We start from the raw sequence: 16,416 nt of genomic DNA on the forward strand, positions 1-16,416 counted from the left end.
GGATTTAGAAGTTCCCGAAGAGGTATGTAATATATTCCAAGGGCTCAAATGTATCAAGGCTCATAAAGAAGCTCTTTTTGAAATTTACAGATCACAAAAGACATAGATGCACCCTCTACGTCGTCAGGTGTATTTTTTCCTGATGAAATTATTGAACCATCTGAGGATGATGAGTCTTCAGTTACAGATGAGTTGAAGTGTGCGTCTCGTTCCTCGGGAATTAGCACAAGCTCAAGTGGTGGTAAACCAAAAACAACCACTCCAAGAAGAAAACGAAAGAATGATGAAGGCCCATTGGAAAATGAATTTCTGGAGGAAGCATTGAAATGTCTTAAAACACCACAAACCACAATTGAAACAAAAGATGAACATGATATGTTTGCAGCCTTTTTAGCTTCACAACTAAGGGTTTTAACGCCACAAGATTCTGATGAACTTAAATTAAAATTTATGCAACTTATTTTTGAAAAAAAAACATCAAAGAAGTGATCTCAATCAATAAAATTAAAATTTATGCAACTTATTTTTGAAAAAAAAAACATCAACAATAAAATTATATTTCGTTAATCATTAATTCAATAAACATTTTGTTTTAATTACATGTAATTTGTAACTAATAATCATATAATCGGTTCCATTGTTTTTCGAAAGCTCCTTCATTACAGAAAAACTCCATAAATTCATTTCTTATGGCTTTCGCAGCGTCAGATGCGTGAGATCCTTGGTGATCTAGCGGCGTTAATTTCGTCCCATTATTTATTTCCTTTTTCTTTTCGTTATCTTCATCGTCATCATTACCATCGTTCTCCGAATTTGATTGATCTCTCAAAATATTATGAAGTGTACATATGCACAACACTATTTTTTCAATATGTTCTGGAATAGCTTGTATGGTGCCTAACAGAATTCGAAAGCGACTAGCGAGGATTCCAAAATAATTTTCGGAAATCCCTCTGGCTCGTGAAAGTCTAAAATTAAAATAAATAGGAATAGTTTTTTATATGTAAATCAGAATATAAACCGATAATAAAAGTTAGGCTTAATTTTAGATAGGACAGTGACGAAATATATTTTAAACATAATCTACCAAAATCACCCTCATCTTTGGGAAGTGTCTGAACTATGTCCTAGATCAAACGTTCTCAGCTCTATCAGCTTTTAGGTGCTAGTTTACCTGTAGTTAAACACTCTTCTATGGAAGTTCAACTCATTTTTGGAGAAAGGTCTCATAACGTGTGTTTTTAAGGTAAATGCCTCATCCCCAACTATAACATATGGCACAGATTTCTGACGGCCTGGTAAAGGTTCGGATCTTGGTAGCTGGTTTTCATTGACGGTCAGGAATTCGTAAAGCTTGGAATTTGTGAATGTCGCACTGTCATGGCACCGTCCATTACTACCAACTTCCACAAAAATGCCCTAAGATACGAACACAATTATATATGGTTAACTTCTCAAATACAACCTTTATTGATAAATACTTTAGCGTTTGCATCAACAAGAGCCAACAGCACTACGCTAAATGTGCCCTTATAGTTATAATAATATGAGCCAGAGTTTGGTGGCGCTGTAACATTAATGTGTTTCCCATCAAGGGCTCCAATGCAATGATTAAATTGCCATTTATCTTCAAAATCCATATCAACTTTATGCCAATCGTCTCTTGATTGTGGAAAGTGAATGTGCCTGTCATAGAATTAAAAGAAAGTTACGATGGAAAACTGCGTCCATTAGTTATACATACTTTGTTGCTAACTCTTCGTAAATTGCTTCGCAGGTTTCATAAATTATTCTGTGGATGGTACTGAGACCCATACGAAACTGGTAGCTTAAAGAGCGCATTGACTCGCCTATAATAGTATAATGAATCATTCATTATTAAAATAAACCCAGATTTCAAAATAAAAACTTACCTGTAGCTAAAAACCTCAGTGTCACTGCCAATCTTTCATCTGGTGGTATTGCTTTCCGGAATAAAGTATCATTTTTCGTAATCCTATTCTTTACAGCGTTAAGAATGTAGGTAAAAGTATCGTGGGACATCCGAAGATAACCCCAATAATCCTGGGAGTCCTCTAGCCTTAGCTCTTTCACTAAATTGTGAAACACTCCTTTCTCGTTTCGTCTTTTGATCCACGATTTCACCCAAACCTTACGTTTCTTCGCTTTCACTTTCTTCTTGGAATTGGCCAATGCCAAAATCCCCACTAGAGCTATAGCCTTTTTTCGTTTAATATCAATTTCCATTTTTTAATTTTTTTCAAACGCCGCTAATGAAAAATCCTAGAGTATACCAGTAGCAGACGACTATTCAGTGAAATTATCATTAAATTCAGATCAGTTCAGTTCATTTGGAGACGCCGAGAAAAATAAATCGGCCTGACAAGTGAGATAATGTGAACGGTGTCAGCTGACTCGAGACTGACATGACCAGTCGGTATGACTAGTCCGTGGACATGTCAGCTGACTAAAGTTGGATAGTGGGAACGCGCCATTAGAAAGTTCGGTTATTACATGATAATCAAACTAAATTATGGGTTAATCCTGATAGCTTCTCGTTGGTGTGGTTGTTGCCCTTGTATGGCTGCTTCTACTGCCGCTTTTATAATGCCTTGAAGTTGATCTAATGGGAGAAACCCGGGTGGGGCAGCTTCCAGTCCACTCGTTCATTTGTTTCGATTTCTATTCTCTGGACGCTGTTGGTAACTGTCCTCGCTATCGCTTTCGTTAGCGCTATTGGCTCGGGAGTTCTCCATTTCAAACAATGGTTGATTGACACTTGCGTAGTCGTTCTCGTTCAGCGGACTCGTTTCGTTCTCGTCCAACGGACTCGTTTCGTTCTCGTCCAACGGACTCGTTTCGTTCTCGTTCAGCGGACTCGTTTCGTTCTCGTTCAGCGGACTCGTTTCGTTCTCGTTCAGCGGACTCGTTTCGTTCTCGTTCAGCGGACTCGTTTCGTTCTCGTTCAGCGGACTCGTTTCGCTCTCGTTCAGCGGACCCGTTTCGTTCTCGTTCAGCGGACTCGTTTCGTTCTCGTTCAGCGGACTCGTTTCGTTCTCGTTCAGCGGACTCAATTCGGTCTCGTTCAGCGGACTCGTTTCGTTCTCGTTCAGCGGACTCGTTTCGTTCTCGTTTTGCGGACTCGTTTCGTTCTCGTTCTCTGTCGGTTTTTTCGAACAACCTTAACAATCTTCACATACTCGTTTCACTCTCACCCATAAAGATCTTCTTGGTACAATATTGCTGTCAATATAAATTAATATTTCGTACTAGTAATCATCCATTTCGTTCTACGTTCTAATAGTTCGTTCATAGTCTTATTGTTTCTCATAACATTTCGAACTAACCAGATGCTTTCCGGTTTAGCTACGTGCCGTACTAAGAAGACGTAATGGCGGTCACCACGCGTTCGTCAACGTGCTTGCATCAAAACATCTCGTTCCATTTTTTTACGTTGATCCTAATATTTAATTTGGTCTCTATATCCAGTTCTTTATCCCACTTCTGAGATTTTAGCCTTTTTTTCTGTGTTTAGGTCAGGTGGAATGAGTGGAGGACGTTATTTAGATAGGAAAAAGATTTATTTAATGCATTAGTAATAGTCCGACAATTGCTAGAACGTTCGCGTCCGAAATCCGAATCCCGACTTGCGTCTCTCCTCGGACCTCGCGAGAGATGAATCAAAAGGGGTTAAACGTACATGGGTGGGGTGTTGTTGGGGGGAAAGTGGTTTTACTGGCTTTTCGGAAGACGAAGCGTGGAAGTATTTCGCGGGAGTTTTGAATGAAATAAAAAAACGTTTATACTCGGCCATCCGTTCTCATTAAACTCCCGATTAATTGTTGCCAGATAAATGAAAAGTTAGAAATCGTACATGGTTAAAAGTTACTAACAAAATATTGTCGTTCTACTTAGAAAGTTCGGTTATTACATGATAATCAAACTAAATTATGGGCTAATCAATTAATCAAAGTCTTTCAAGTATGTTGGTCTTCTTAGTTTCCGTTTTTGTCTCGTTCGGACATCTTCAAAAGTTGTTTGCAGTTGGTTTTCGTCAGATAAAACGCCATCCCGTGCTTGTTCGGTTAACGACTGTGATTGTTGGTGTTGGTCTGGTCTTTCTTCTTGATCATCGTCATCAGACTCTCCCGAACTAGAATGGTGGTCGTTGTCCGCGACTATAAAGCATTTCAGCTTACCAGCTGGAGCCGTTTTTCTGTAAAAGCGCTGTGATATTTGGGCTTCTTATAGGTCTTCTATGACGTAACGATCGTACTTCAGTTTTTTAGTTGCTATGTATGGTCACTGTATGAGGCATTCGTTTTCCGTGGTTCGCCGCTAGCAGGCGGTTCTCTACGTACTAGCACCAGGTCACCAGGCTTGTACGTTTGCGCCTTGCAGCGCTTCGCGTTGTACCGTTTCAGTTGCCTCTCTTGATTGTCTCGAATTCGTTCTATGGCTCGTTCGCGTCTTCTCATGACTTCATAAACAAATTCTTCTCTTAGTGCGCTTGAAACTTCATTTCCCGCTGGGGCTCAAGAATGATAATTAAACAGCAAGGCAAATGGAGTCGTTTGAGTTGCCTTGTGGACGGTATTATTGAGTCCTTATTGAACTTAGGCCAGTCTCACATCCCAGTCTTTTTCGTCCTCGCGTTCGCACAAGCTGGCGATAGAAGGTGTTAACGTTCGATTATACCGCTCTACCTGTCCGTTACCTCTAGGCGAAGCGGTTGCGTTCAAGACGTGGCTAATATTTGCAGTTTTACAAAGCTGTCTAAAGTTTCCGCCTGTGTATGTCGTTCCCTGGTCTGTTATTAGCCTTTGTGGCGCTCCGAAAATGCCGATTATGTCCTCGAGAAATTGTCTTGCCGGGTTCATTCCGGCGTTTCGTACAGCTCTAAGAATACTGAATTTTGTGAACCCGTCGACAGCGACAACTAGGTACGTATTTGCTTTTTGACTTCGGACAAAGGGTCCCAAGTGAACCATATGGATCGTATGAAACGGCTCGCCCACTTTTTCAATTGAGTGGATCATTCCGGGTTGTTTTCCTGCTGGCTTTTTATTGTATAGACACGGCAAGCATGAGGCGATATACCGACGTACATATCTTTCCATGCGCGGAAACCAGTACTCAGACTTGATCTTTGAGTAAGTTTTATCTACAGAGATGTGTCCGATATCATCATGGCACGATTTCACGATTCTCCATCGCGCTCGTTCTGGGACAACCCATTGGTATTGCGATTCACCGTGACTAGTGTCTGTGTTTATACGAAATACTCGTCCTTGTTTGATTGCGAACTCAGTGTTAGTCTGTCGGTCAGACTTATTCAAGTTTGTTGTTTTCAAAAGGTTCCGCTTAATCCTTTTTATGCGTTCATCTTGGTTCTGAGCGGCTATAAGCCAGTCTTCGGAAAGCTGAAGGTTAAGTACTTCCAATCCCGGCGTGATGTCAGTGTCTTCCGGTTCATTAACGGGATACCTGCTCAGTGCATCGACATGAGCCATACGGGCACCCGGTCGGTGTTCAATGTCGTACTTGAATTCCGCTAACTTCAAAAACCATCGTCCAATACGTGGTATTAGGTTTTTCTTCACTTGAGTGTTTCTCATTGAATTGAAATCCATTACAACTTTGAAAGTTTTTCCAATTAAAAACGTTCTAAACTTCTCCAAGGCCCATACGACGGCTAATGTTTCTAACTCGCATGAGTGGTACTTCCCTTCGTCTGTCGTCGTACATCGACTAGCATAGCAAATGGGATGTTTCGTTCTATCTGCTCCCACCTGAAAAAGTACAGCGCCAAGACCTCGTTGGGAGGCATCCGTGTGTATCTCCGTTTCTGCCATGGGATCGTACAAGCCCAGAACGGGTGTTGCAGCTAAAAAACTGTAGACGAATATTAGACGTTATAAGTATTATTTTGATCTAATGATAGTGTTTTTTAGCTTCTAGAATTTTGTATAAAAACCAGTGTAAAGTTGTAATTTTGGGTAGATCCAGTCAGTTGCATTATAATACGGTTGTAGTCTCAGCTCTCGCGCTTTTAACCTTTATATAAATGCTAGTTAGTTTTCAATAATGTACGCGACTCTTAATGAGTTTAGTTGTTCCTAACATTAATAAATGCCATCGCGGCAATTAAATTTTAAACACAAGTTCTCGACTTAATTCTTCACCCCGACCTAACCATCGTATCCGGAAAGACGCTACACGTTATTGGTGCCGAAACTCGGGAGGAGCAAAACCAAAGTTAACAAGCTCAAATAAGAAGGGTAACGTCATTTCAACAAGTACGACAGCAAGCTACAAAGAAGACGCTTACAGTCATCAAGCCAAAGTTAAGTTGATACGACAGTTGGGTAAATATGGAGAGAATACAAAAGCAGAGAGAGTCTTTAAGAACGAGAACATGTGCGATCATGGACAGCATTGACGCGGAAGGACTGAGAACCCTTATGGACCAAGAGAAACTGTTAGGGCTACTTAAGCAGCTGGAAGAGAAAGAAACCAAACTACTGGCCAAAGACGAAAAGCTGGAGGAACTCATACTGATCGACCAAATCCAAGGAGAAACTGATGAAGTTGAGGAATTCCGAGAGAAGATCCTGGACAGAAAAGCCAAAATTGAGGAATGGCTACGTATTGCAAGAGAAAGACAGGATCAAAGCCAAAGTTTAATTGGCAGCCGAGCAGATGAAGTCATGGTCAAGTTACCTCGTGTCACCATTCCAAAGTTTAATGGTGAGCCGACCCAATGGAGAAGTTTTTGGGATCAATTTCGAGTAGCGGTTCACGAAAATACGACCATCAGTGAAGTCAACAAATTCGTCTACTTAAAGTCCTACATGGAAGTAGCAGCTCTAAATACCTTATCCGGTTTCACGCTTACGGAGGAAAATTACGAGAAGGCCGTGGAAAAACTAAGAAAGAAATTTGGACGAAAGGGGATTGCCATCATCAGCCATCTCAGCAAGATATCCAGCTTAAACCCAGTTAAAAGATCGTCGGACATTGCAGCATTTAGACATCTCTATGATACTTGCGATATACAAGTTAAATGTCTGGAAGTATTAGGAGTCCCCAAGGAGAATTATGGCTACATGTTCTGTCACATGGTAATCAAGCTCTTACGACCGGACATTGCCTTGGAATATTCACGAAAGCTGGAGAGCCTCGACGAGTACGATGTTAACATCGTACTAGATCACTTGGAAAAGGAAGTCGAGTGCCGAGAAAGAGCAGTAATCCTGAACAGGCCAACCAGAGACGTACAGGAAGAGCAGACTCATAACCAAACCTCCAAGTCAAGAAGTTATTATAAATTGGAGACCAACAACTCAAGACCCAGTGGGTTTCCATACAAGAGCAGAGTTCCATCAACGGCAGTCCTGAACGTGGGAATAGCGAACCCTGAAGAATGCTGCTATTGCAACAGCGCCACCCACAAGCCAGAAGACTGCACAGCAGTAACATTGCCAAGAAAAATGGAGCTGCTAGGTCGCCAAGAAAGATGTTTTTTATGTCTAAAGCCTAGACATGCCGCTCGTCGCTGCAAATCAAAGAAGAAAAGCAGTCAATGCCAGAGGCGACACCACGTATCAATTTGTCGGGAGATTCACGAAGAAACGACAAGGAAATCAGACGCAGAAGTACAGCCTGAAGGAAACACAACAACAATATCCATGACAGCAGTCTGTCCAAAGAGGAGCTCTAACGAAGGACAAGTCCTGCTGCAAACCATAGTTGTGTATGCGGAAGAGAAAGGCAAAAGGCAACCTATCAGATGCCTGCTGGATAATGGAGCTCAGAAATCGTTCATAACTCGAGATGTAGTAGAGCAACTGAACTTGCCGATCGTAGGTCAAGGAACCATCGCCGTTGGGAGTTTTGAAAGCGAGAAATCCAGCACATCTGTCCGAAGGAAAGTCAAGGTCACGCTGAGCTCTGTGAACAATCCGGCATATCAAATTGAGTTGACAGTCCTCGAAAGCCCAAAGATATTAGGAACCGCAATCAGTATACCTGGAGAAGATATACGGAAGATGATGTCCCAAAGAGGAGTTCAACTAGCCGATGTAGGAGAAATTCAAGGCCAGCCGGTGAATAAGGAGATTTCCATGCTGATTGCTGCGGATTATTATTGGACCATTGTCACAGGCCTCATCCATCGACTAAACGGCTCATTCGTTGCATTGGAGAGCAAGTTAGGATGGGCCGTACAAGGACCAGCACCGATGTCTTCGAATGTCTTCGCTCAAGCCGTAGTTGTAATGCATGCAGCTATTGAAGTTGAAGAAGTCAATAAGAACTTAAAGGCGTTCTGGGAGCTCGAAGCCTTGGGAATCCTAGAAGAATAATCCATGTCAAGAAGCGACGAAGAGATCATAGCCAAGCACAATTCAACTATCCAATTCAGAGAAGGGCGCTATGAAGTCCAGCTGCCATGGAACGAACGTCCGGATATGTTGAGGAGCAATTTCGCATTATCCAGCAGAAGGATGCAAGGATTGGTCAAGAAGTTTCAACGAAGTCCGGCTCTGTACCAGAGGTATCAAGATACGTTTGAAGAGTATTTACGACAAGGTATTATCGAAGAAGTATCTCCAGAGCTGATCCATTCGGACGGACCGAAGTACTACATTCCTCATTTTCCGGTGACTAGAGAAGATAAGAAGACGACGAAATTCAGAATCGTCTACGATGCTGCAGCTCATGAAAAGGGTCAGCCTTCACTCAACAAGCTACTAAGTCCGGGCCCCAACCTGAATCCAGACCTGCTTCTCATACTGATGAGATTCCGTATGGGAAAATTCGCTGTCATGGCCGATATAGAAAAAGCCTTCCTGATGATATCCTTGGCGTCAGAGGACCGAGAATTCTGTAGGTTCCTATGGATAAAATCGATGCCGAATGGAGCCGAACCTGTCGAATATGTCCACTTCAGGATGGCCAGAGTCTTATTCGGCGTCAGTTCAAGTCCGTTCTTGTTGGCAGCCACCTTGAAATACCACTTTGCCTTATATCAAGATCAGTACCCAGAAGCCTGCTCAGAACTAACTAAGAGTCTCTACGTCGATGATCTCGTATGCAGCGTAGCAAGCATAGAGGAAGATAAAACGCTCTATTCTCAATCAACCGAACTAGTCAACAAAGCCGGTATGAACCTACGCAAGTGGATATCCAATTCTAAGGAACTGTCAGAGTATTGGAATAATCAAGCTATCCCTGAAGAGAAATCTCTATCGTTAACGGCGGAAACCTCACCATTATCACTGAGGGTCTTGGGAATCTCTTGGAACCCACATACCGATCAGCTGACCTTCAACGTGTCGCCCTTGCTGGAGTTCTTGGAGACAAGAAAGAATACAAAAAGAAGTGTGCTACAAGCGACCGCAAGGATATTTGATCCCATCGGTTTCTTATCACCGTTCCTGATACGAGCCAAGTGTCTTTTCCAGAAGCTATGGATTGAAGGCGTAGACTGGGACACAGAGTTACCATTGAACCTTAGTCAAGAATGGAGTCAATGGTGTTCGGAGCTGTCGAACCTAAGAGATGTCGCAATTCCCCGTTGGTACTACGAAGCGTCAGGAGAAGAAATGACCTCGAAGGAGATACACGTCTTCTGCGATGCCAGTAAACATGCCTATACCAGACGAAAAAAGGAGAAGTTGGAGTCAGCCTAATAACTTCAAAGACTAGAGTCTCGCCAATTAAAGAGGTGAAGATACCGCGTCTTGAACTGATGGCCGCAGTCATAGGATCCCGCCTGCTAAAGTATACCTTGGACGTATTTGAAAGAGAAATCACCACGTATTGGTCTGACTCCACTATAGTCATACAGTGGATTCAAACAATGGCGCGAGAATGGAAACCGTTCGTAGCCAACCGGGTGGCCGAGGTCCACAAACTAACGGAGCCGTCATCGTGGGGTCACTGCGCCGGAAAAACTAACCCTGCTGACTATCCCTCACGTGGAACTAACATCGAAGATCTACTAGTCAATAACGTTTGGTGGCAAGGTCCGCCTTGGTTGATGCAAGATAAATCCGCATGGCCAAGAGGATGGATGAAAACAGCCGCTGACACTCAAGAAGCAGACGTTGAGAGACGGACCACTTGTCAATTAGCAAGTCACGTCCAAGAGATGGAGCCAATCATTAAGCTTGAAGACTACAGTTCATTAAGAAGAGTTCTTCGAGTGACCGCTTGGGTTGTTCGTTTCACGAATAATATCAGAAAGCATGCCCCATCTTTCAAAGGACCATTGAACGCCCTAGAGATAGACCATGCTCGAAAACTATGGATTCACCAAGTCCAGAGCCAATCCTTTCCGGAAGAAATCGCAAGATTAACCGAAAAGCTTCCATTATCAAGGACATCGAAGATTCTTCAATACAATCCTTTCCTGCAAGATGGACTCCTCCGAGTGGGAGGTCGGCTTCAAAACTCAACGTTCGAGTTTCAAGTCAAACACCCTTATCTTCTACCATCGAAGCACAAGTTGGCGGAATTAATGGCGATGGAAAGTCACTACACCACGATGCATGGAGGCCTAAACAACACGCTAACTCAACCCAGGGAGGAAGTTTGGGTACTGCAAGGACGTCAAATGGTGAATAGAGTCATTGGCAAATGAATCGTTTGTCGGCGTTTCAAAGTCAAAAAAGGGGACCAGGGTCACCGCACTCTTGCCACTGGACCGAATCAGAGAATCGCCTCCATTCACCGTGACAGGGATCGACTTTGCCGGGCCTTTATTCGCACGAGCAGGAAAGGGTACCACGAAGGTGTGTTAAGCACTTTTTACGTGTGGAGTTACAAGAGCCATCCACCTAGAGTTAGTCACCGACCTCAGCGCGGAGAAATTCATGCTGGCATTCCGAAGATTCGTGGCTCGAAGGGGTGTATGCTGCACGATATATTCCGAGAACGCGAAGACTTTCAAGCGAACGGATCAAGACCTCAAAAGATTGTATCAAAATATAGAAGACAAGCCCTTCCAGGAGTACCTGGGAAATTAACAAATACGATGGAAATACATCGTAGAACGAGCCGCCTGGTGGGGCGGATTTTGGGAAAGACAAGTCCGTTCCGTAAAGATGTGCCTTAAGAAAACCTTGGGTAAAATAGCCTATCCTATGAGGAACTCACGACGAGTTTGACGGAGATCGAGGCCGTGATTAATTCAAGGCCCTTGACGAACAACGAGACCGATCCAGAGGAGTTATCACCACTGACCCCATCACACTTCCTAATTGGTCAACGAGTTACCACAGTTCCGGATCAGATCTTCCAAGGCACTCCCTCAGATGCCAAAAAGGACCAGCTGACAAGAAGACTCAGACATCGACAAGTCGTAATCAATCAGTTTTGGAAGCGATGGCGGAACCACTACATGCTAGAACTACGATCAGCTCACAGCAGTAGAGCAATGCCCAATCAAACAACATTCAAAGTCAACGACATCGTACTCCTCGACGATTCAAAGCTACCACGACAAATCTGGCGGATGGGACGAATCACCCAGACGTATCCCGGCCGGGACGGAAAAATAAGAGCCTGCAGCCTAAGACTACCTGGAGGCGTAGAAGTCAGAGGAGCGGTTCAATCTCTATACAACCTGGAAGTCGACATGGGATGAACAGTTTTCCTGTTCATTGGGCGGAGGATGTTGCAGCTAAAAAACTGTAGACGAATATTAGACTTTAAAAGTATTATTTTGATCTAATGATAGTGTTTTTTAGCTTCTAGAATTTTGTATAAAAACCAGTGTAAAGTTGTAATTTTGGGTAGATCCAGTCAGTTGCATTATAATACGGTTGTAGTCTCAGCTCTCGCGCTTTTAACCTTTATATAAATGCTAGTTAGTTTTCAATAATGTACGCGACTCTTAATAAGTTTAGTTGTTCCTAACATTAATAAATGCCATCGCGGCAATTAAATTTTAAACACAAGTTCTCGACTTAATTCTTCACCCCGACCTAACCATCGTATCCGGAAAGACGCTACAACTGGTCTAGTTATTAGGCTTCCTTTTAAACGTTGAAAAGCCTGATCTTCGTTCATTTCCCATTTCCATGAGGTGTCCTTGCGTAACAGAGCGGTCAGCGGGCTTGCAATTTCAGCGAATCCCTTTACAAATCGGCGAAAATAACTTGGTAATCCAAGAAACGCTCGAACTTCATGCACGTTTGTGGGACGGGGAAAATTGCGTACACAGTTGATCTTCTTTTCTCCCGGTTGAATTCCATCTTTACTGACTTCAAAGCCTTAGAAATCGATTCGGCATTGTAGGAAAAAACATTTATTTCGGCTCAAGGTTAATCCGCAATTTCTAAATACTTCTAAGATTTGCCTTAGGTTTCCTAAACCTTCTTCGACGGTTACGCTAAGCAACAACAAATCGTCTAAGTAAGCCATAGCGATAGTGTATCGCAACGGCCCTAGAACATTATTCATCAAACGTTGGAAAATCGCAGGCCCATTTGTGATGCCAAAGGGCATGGCAAGAAATTGGTAATGGCCGTCGGGCGTCACGAAAGCTGATTTGTCTCGCGATTACTCTTCTACGGGAATCTGGTAGTATCCCGATGGTAGATCGAGAGTTGTAAAGAATTTATTCCCCTGTAGACGATCATGTTGATCATCAATCCTAGCATAAGTTTATAAGATATGTTCCATAAGTATGCCACTACCTATACTTCGTAATGCTAGAGGCTTAATGAGATCTAGTTCAAGAACGACGCGAGAATTGACTACACTCGATTTTGCAGTCCATCCTCCTATTTAGTCTGTACTAAGCCTTTGACAGCGCCTCACCAGGCGTCGCTTTACGAGAATCTATGACGTTTCACCTACGTCACTTCATGACAAGCTCTCATTAACGAGTGACACACTTATGGAACATATCTTATAAACTTATGATCCTAGGCAACGGAAAAGCGTCTCTTTTAGTCAAACGGTTCAATGCGCGGTAATCGATACATATCCGATCTTCCCCAATTTTCTTTTTTACGAGAAGTATCGGACTTGCGTAAGGAGATGATGACTCAACGATAATGCCACAATCATTAAGTTCTCCTATTTTTTCTCGAACTTTCTCCCGTTCTGCGTACGACAATCGGAAAGGACGAAAAGTAACGGGTTTGTTCGATGTTAACTCTATCTTCATTTCCGCCTTGGTTGTTCGTCAAATTTCCCGTAGTCTCGGAACGCGTTCAACAATGAGACAAGTTTGATTTTTTCTTCCTCCGTGACGTCCGGTCCGATATTTATTTCTTCGACCCTGAAAGGTTGCATATTTTCATCGTTCAAGTGAAGAACAGTTTTCGTGCACGGTTCTTCACTCTCGTTCTGTTGGCAAACTTCTGCTCTAGCAATTTTCTGCGCTTTCTTAATCGTTATTTCTTGGTTGGAGACGTTCACTATAGGCATCACGCTATTTCCTTTTTTATCGGTGGCCATAATGCTCCTTGGAATGCAATGTTCCTTCCCAGGATGCGCTCGTATTTTTGCATCAACGAAAAGTTCTCGTCCAATTTCTTCTCGATCGTTGGCCAGTAAATCCATATATCCAACGTGGTTGGCCGGTATAACTACGGCTTCCTTCGCCCAGAGATTTACTTTCTCTTTCGGCAATATGGGAATCTTGATATTGGTTAAACAACCGTCCTCTTCTTCGTTATCGTTTTGTTCATTGAACAAGCGGATTGTTCCTTTTCGTTTAACCACCGTTACATGGGGTTGATCTGTCAAAGCTTGACCAATGAGTAAGGGTATTGTTTGGACATGATCATCCACTACGTAAATATTCACATTGGCGCTCGCTTGATCACCTTTAGTTAACCGCTCAGTACTCCGATGGGTAACGTTTATCCCTGTCCATAACCGCTTATTACCTTTCCCTTGGGCGGTTTCTCGTGCGTTAGGTTCATCTCTTCGGTGATAGACTTCTGTGGAGTAATACATTTGCTTCCCTGATCAACATATGATCGAACAGGTTTGTCGTTCAGCCATGCGTCCTTGAAATATTTTTCATTTGTTTGGGTGGGTTCACTCTTGGTGTCAACGTGACAGTTGGCGAGATTTTTCGCTGATGGCGTTTCTTGTTTTCGGCGAAAATACTCGGTCGTATATCCCGTTCTCTTACAGTGCATCCATCTAGGCTTTCTCTGTGGCTGGTCGCATTCCCGCGAGAGATGTCCGTATTCAAGACAGTTGAAACAAAGGGAATCTCCTTTTGCGTTTATACTTGGTCTATACGAGCGGGTAGTTTTGAGGCGTTCACTGTTCTCTTCGTTGCGTTTTCGTTCTTTGTAGCGTTCTTCATTTCGTTCTGCCTTCTGGCCGGTCGTTGTTCATTCTTCACTTCTCCACTTATCGTGCGAATGGCTTACTGTCTTGTTGTGGCCTCGTTTGACCAATAAGTGGCTTTCCATGCAGGAGTTCATGGGGTGAGTTGAATGACCTCGAACTAATCGAAGTTGACATGCTCTCATCATTCAAACCGGCTATGATGTAGTCCATCACGGTTGGTTCGTTCAATCCTGCTAGGGGTGCCTTCCCAACCTTATCATGAAAATATTCATCCACGGGATCGGCCAGGCCTTGTACACGACGCTCCATTTCTTTCATATGATGCATGGTTCCTTGAGGGGACGTGAACCAGTTCCTTAGAAGGACTTCCATTCGGACCACGTGTGATCAACAGTGTTCAAGCGGTACATGTTTTCACGGTACCTTGCAGTTTCGGCAATGCGTATCGAATTATAGCTTGTTCGTCCCAACTATACGTTCTAGCCACTTGTTTGACCTTTTTCAACCACATATCCACGGTCTGTTGGGGCTGTTTAGGATCAAACTCGGGTATCAGTTTCTCTGCGTCCTGATAGCTTCTCGTTGGTGTGCTTGTTGCCCTTGTATGGCTGCTTCTACTGCCGCTTTAATAATGCCTTGAAGTTGATCTAATGGGAGAAACCCGGGTGGGGCAGCTTCCAGTCCATTCGTTCTTTTGTTTCGATTTCTATTCTCTGGAGGCTGTTGGTAACTGTCCTCGCTATCGCTTTCGTTAGCGCTATTGGCTCGGGAGTTCTCCATTTCAAACAATGGTTGATTGACACTTGCGTAGTCGTTCTCGTTCAGCGGATTCGTTTAGTTCTCGTTCAGCGGACTCGTTTCGTTCTCGTTCAGCGGACTCGTTTCGTTCTCGTTCTGCGGACTCGTTTCGTTCTCGTTCTGCGGACTCGTTTCGTTCTCGTTCTGTGTCGGTTTTGTCGAAAAACCTTAACAAGCTTCACAAACTCGTTTCGCTCTCACCCTTAAAGATCTTCTTGGTACAATATTGCTGTCAATATAAATTAATATTTCGTACTAGTAATCATCCATTTCGTTCTACGTTCTAACAGCTCGTTCATAGTCTTATCGTTTCTCATAACATTTCGATCTAACCAGACGCTTTCCGGTTTAGCTACGTGCCGTACTAAGAAGAAGTAATGGCGGTCACCACGCGTTCGTCAACGTGCTTGCATCAAAACAGCTCGTTCCATTTTTTTTATCTCGATCCTATTATTTAATTTGGTCTCTTTATCCAGTTCTTTATCCAACTTCTGAGATTTTTGCGTTTTTTTTCTGTGCTTAGGTCAAGTGGAATGAGTGGAGGACGTTATTTAGATAGGAAAAAGATTTATTTAATGCATTAGTAACAGTCCGACAATTGCTAGAACGTTCGCGTCCGAAATCTGAATCCCGACTCTCGTCTCTCCTCGGACCTCTCGAGAGATGGATCAAAAGGGGTTAAACGAACATGGGTGGGTGGGGTGTTGTTGGGGGGAAAGTGGTTTTACTGGCTTTTCGGAAGAGGAAACGTGGAAGTCTTTCGCGGGAGTTTTGAATGAAATAAAAAAAACGTTTATACAGGAGCCTATAAGTACTCTTGCCTATCAATGCACAGAATCAAAAAGAGCAATCACTAAGGAACATATAGACAAAATGTTGAAGGCAGGACAAATACGTCCTTCTCGAAGCCCCTGGTCCTCCGGAATTTGCCTCGTACCTAAAATGGAAGGTGGATGGAGATTCTGTATTGATTACAGACCTCTTAATAAGGTTACTTAACCTGATCCCTATCCTCTTCCTAAGGTAGAAGACATTTTGTTAGGTCTAAATAAGCCAAAGTACATAACTTCGTTAGATTTAATGAGTGGGTACTATCAGGTTCTTATGGATCCTGATAGTATTTGCAAGACAGCCATTGCTTCCCCTTTTGGAAAGTACGAATTTGTGGTGATGCCCTTCGGCTTGTGCAATGAACCCACCACTTTCCAAAAACTCATGGATGAGGTGTTTAGGGATAAATCTAAATTTACTATTTTTGTTTATTTAGATGATCTTATTATTACTTCCCGT

The 16,416-nt window shown here is 43.0% G+C and overlaps 3 protein-coding genes across 3 annotated transcripts; all 3 read left to right on the forward strand.

Annotated features, from left to right (window-relative positions):
* Window positions 1–6,374: 6,374 nt before the first annotated feature.
* Window positions 6,375–8,366, forward strand: LOC149685261 (uncharacterized). The gene has a single exon (XM_089870983.1). The coding sequence runs from the start codon at window positions 6,375–6,377 to the stop codon at window positions 8,364–8,366; it is 1,992 nt and encodes a 663-aa protein (XP_089727109.1).
* Window positions 8,367–8,369: 3 nt separating this feature from the next.
* Window positions 8,370–9,695, forward strand: LOC149685262 (uncharacterized). The gene has a single exon (XM_089870984.1). It carries the CDS (start codon window positions 8,370–8,372, stop codon window positions 9,693–9,695), a length of 1,326 nt encoding a protein of 441 aa, XP_089727110.1.
* Window positions 9,696–9,865: 170 nt separating this feature from the next.
* LOC149685263 (uncharacterized) lies at window positions 9,866–11,653 on the forward strand. The gene is made up of 3 exons (XM_089870985.1): window positions 9,866–10,624; window positions 10,721–11,100; window positions 11,143–11,653. The coding sequence occupies exons 1-3, from the start codon at window positions 9,866–9,868 to the stop codon at window positions 11,651–11,653; spliced, it is 1,650 nt and encodes a 549-aa protein (XP_089727111.1).
* Window positions 11,654–16,416: the final 4,763 nt, after the last annotated feature.

The sequence above is a fragment of the Phalangium opilio genome, unplaced genomic scaffold, assembly GCF_054372755.1.
Source record: "Phalangium opilio isolate 3A_F unplaced genomic scaffold, DU_Popi_V2 ptg000032l_1, whole genome shotgun sequence".
Classification (NCBI taxonomy): Eukaryota; Metazoa; Arthropoda; class Arachnida; order Opiliones; family Phalangiidae; genus Phalangium; species Phalangium opilio.

Coding starts and splice junctions, on each gene's coding strand:
- LOC149685261 (XM_089870983.1), top strand. CDS start 6,375: ATGGAGAGAATACAAAAGCAGAGAGAGTCTTTAAGAACGAGAACATGT.
- LOC149685262 (XM_089870984.1), top strand. CDS start 8,370: ATGTCAAGAAGCGACGAAGAGATCATAGCCAAGCACAATTCAACTATC.
- LOC149685263 (XM_089870985.1), top strand. CDS start 9,866: ATGGCGCGAGAATGGAAACCGTTCGTAGCCAACCGGGTGGCCGAGGTC. Junction 10,625..10,720: donor TACTGCAAGGACGTCAAATG/GTGAATAGAGTC, acceptor GGACCGAATCAG/AGAATCGCCTCCATTCACCG. Junction 11,101..11,142: donor ATTTTGGGAAAGACAAGTCC/GTTCCGTAAAGA, acceptor TGGGTAAAATAG/CCTATCCTATGAGGAACTCA.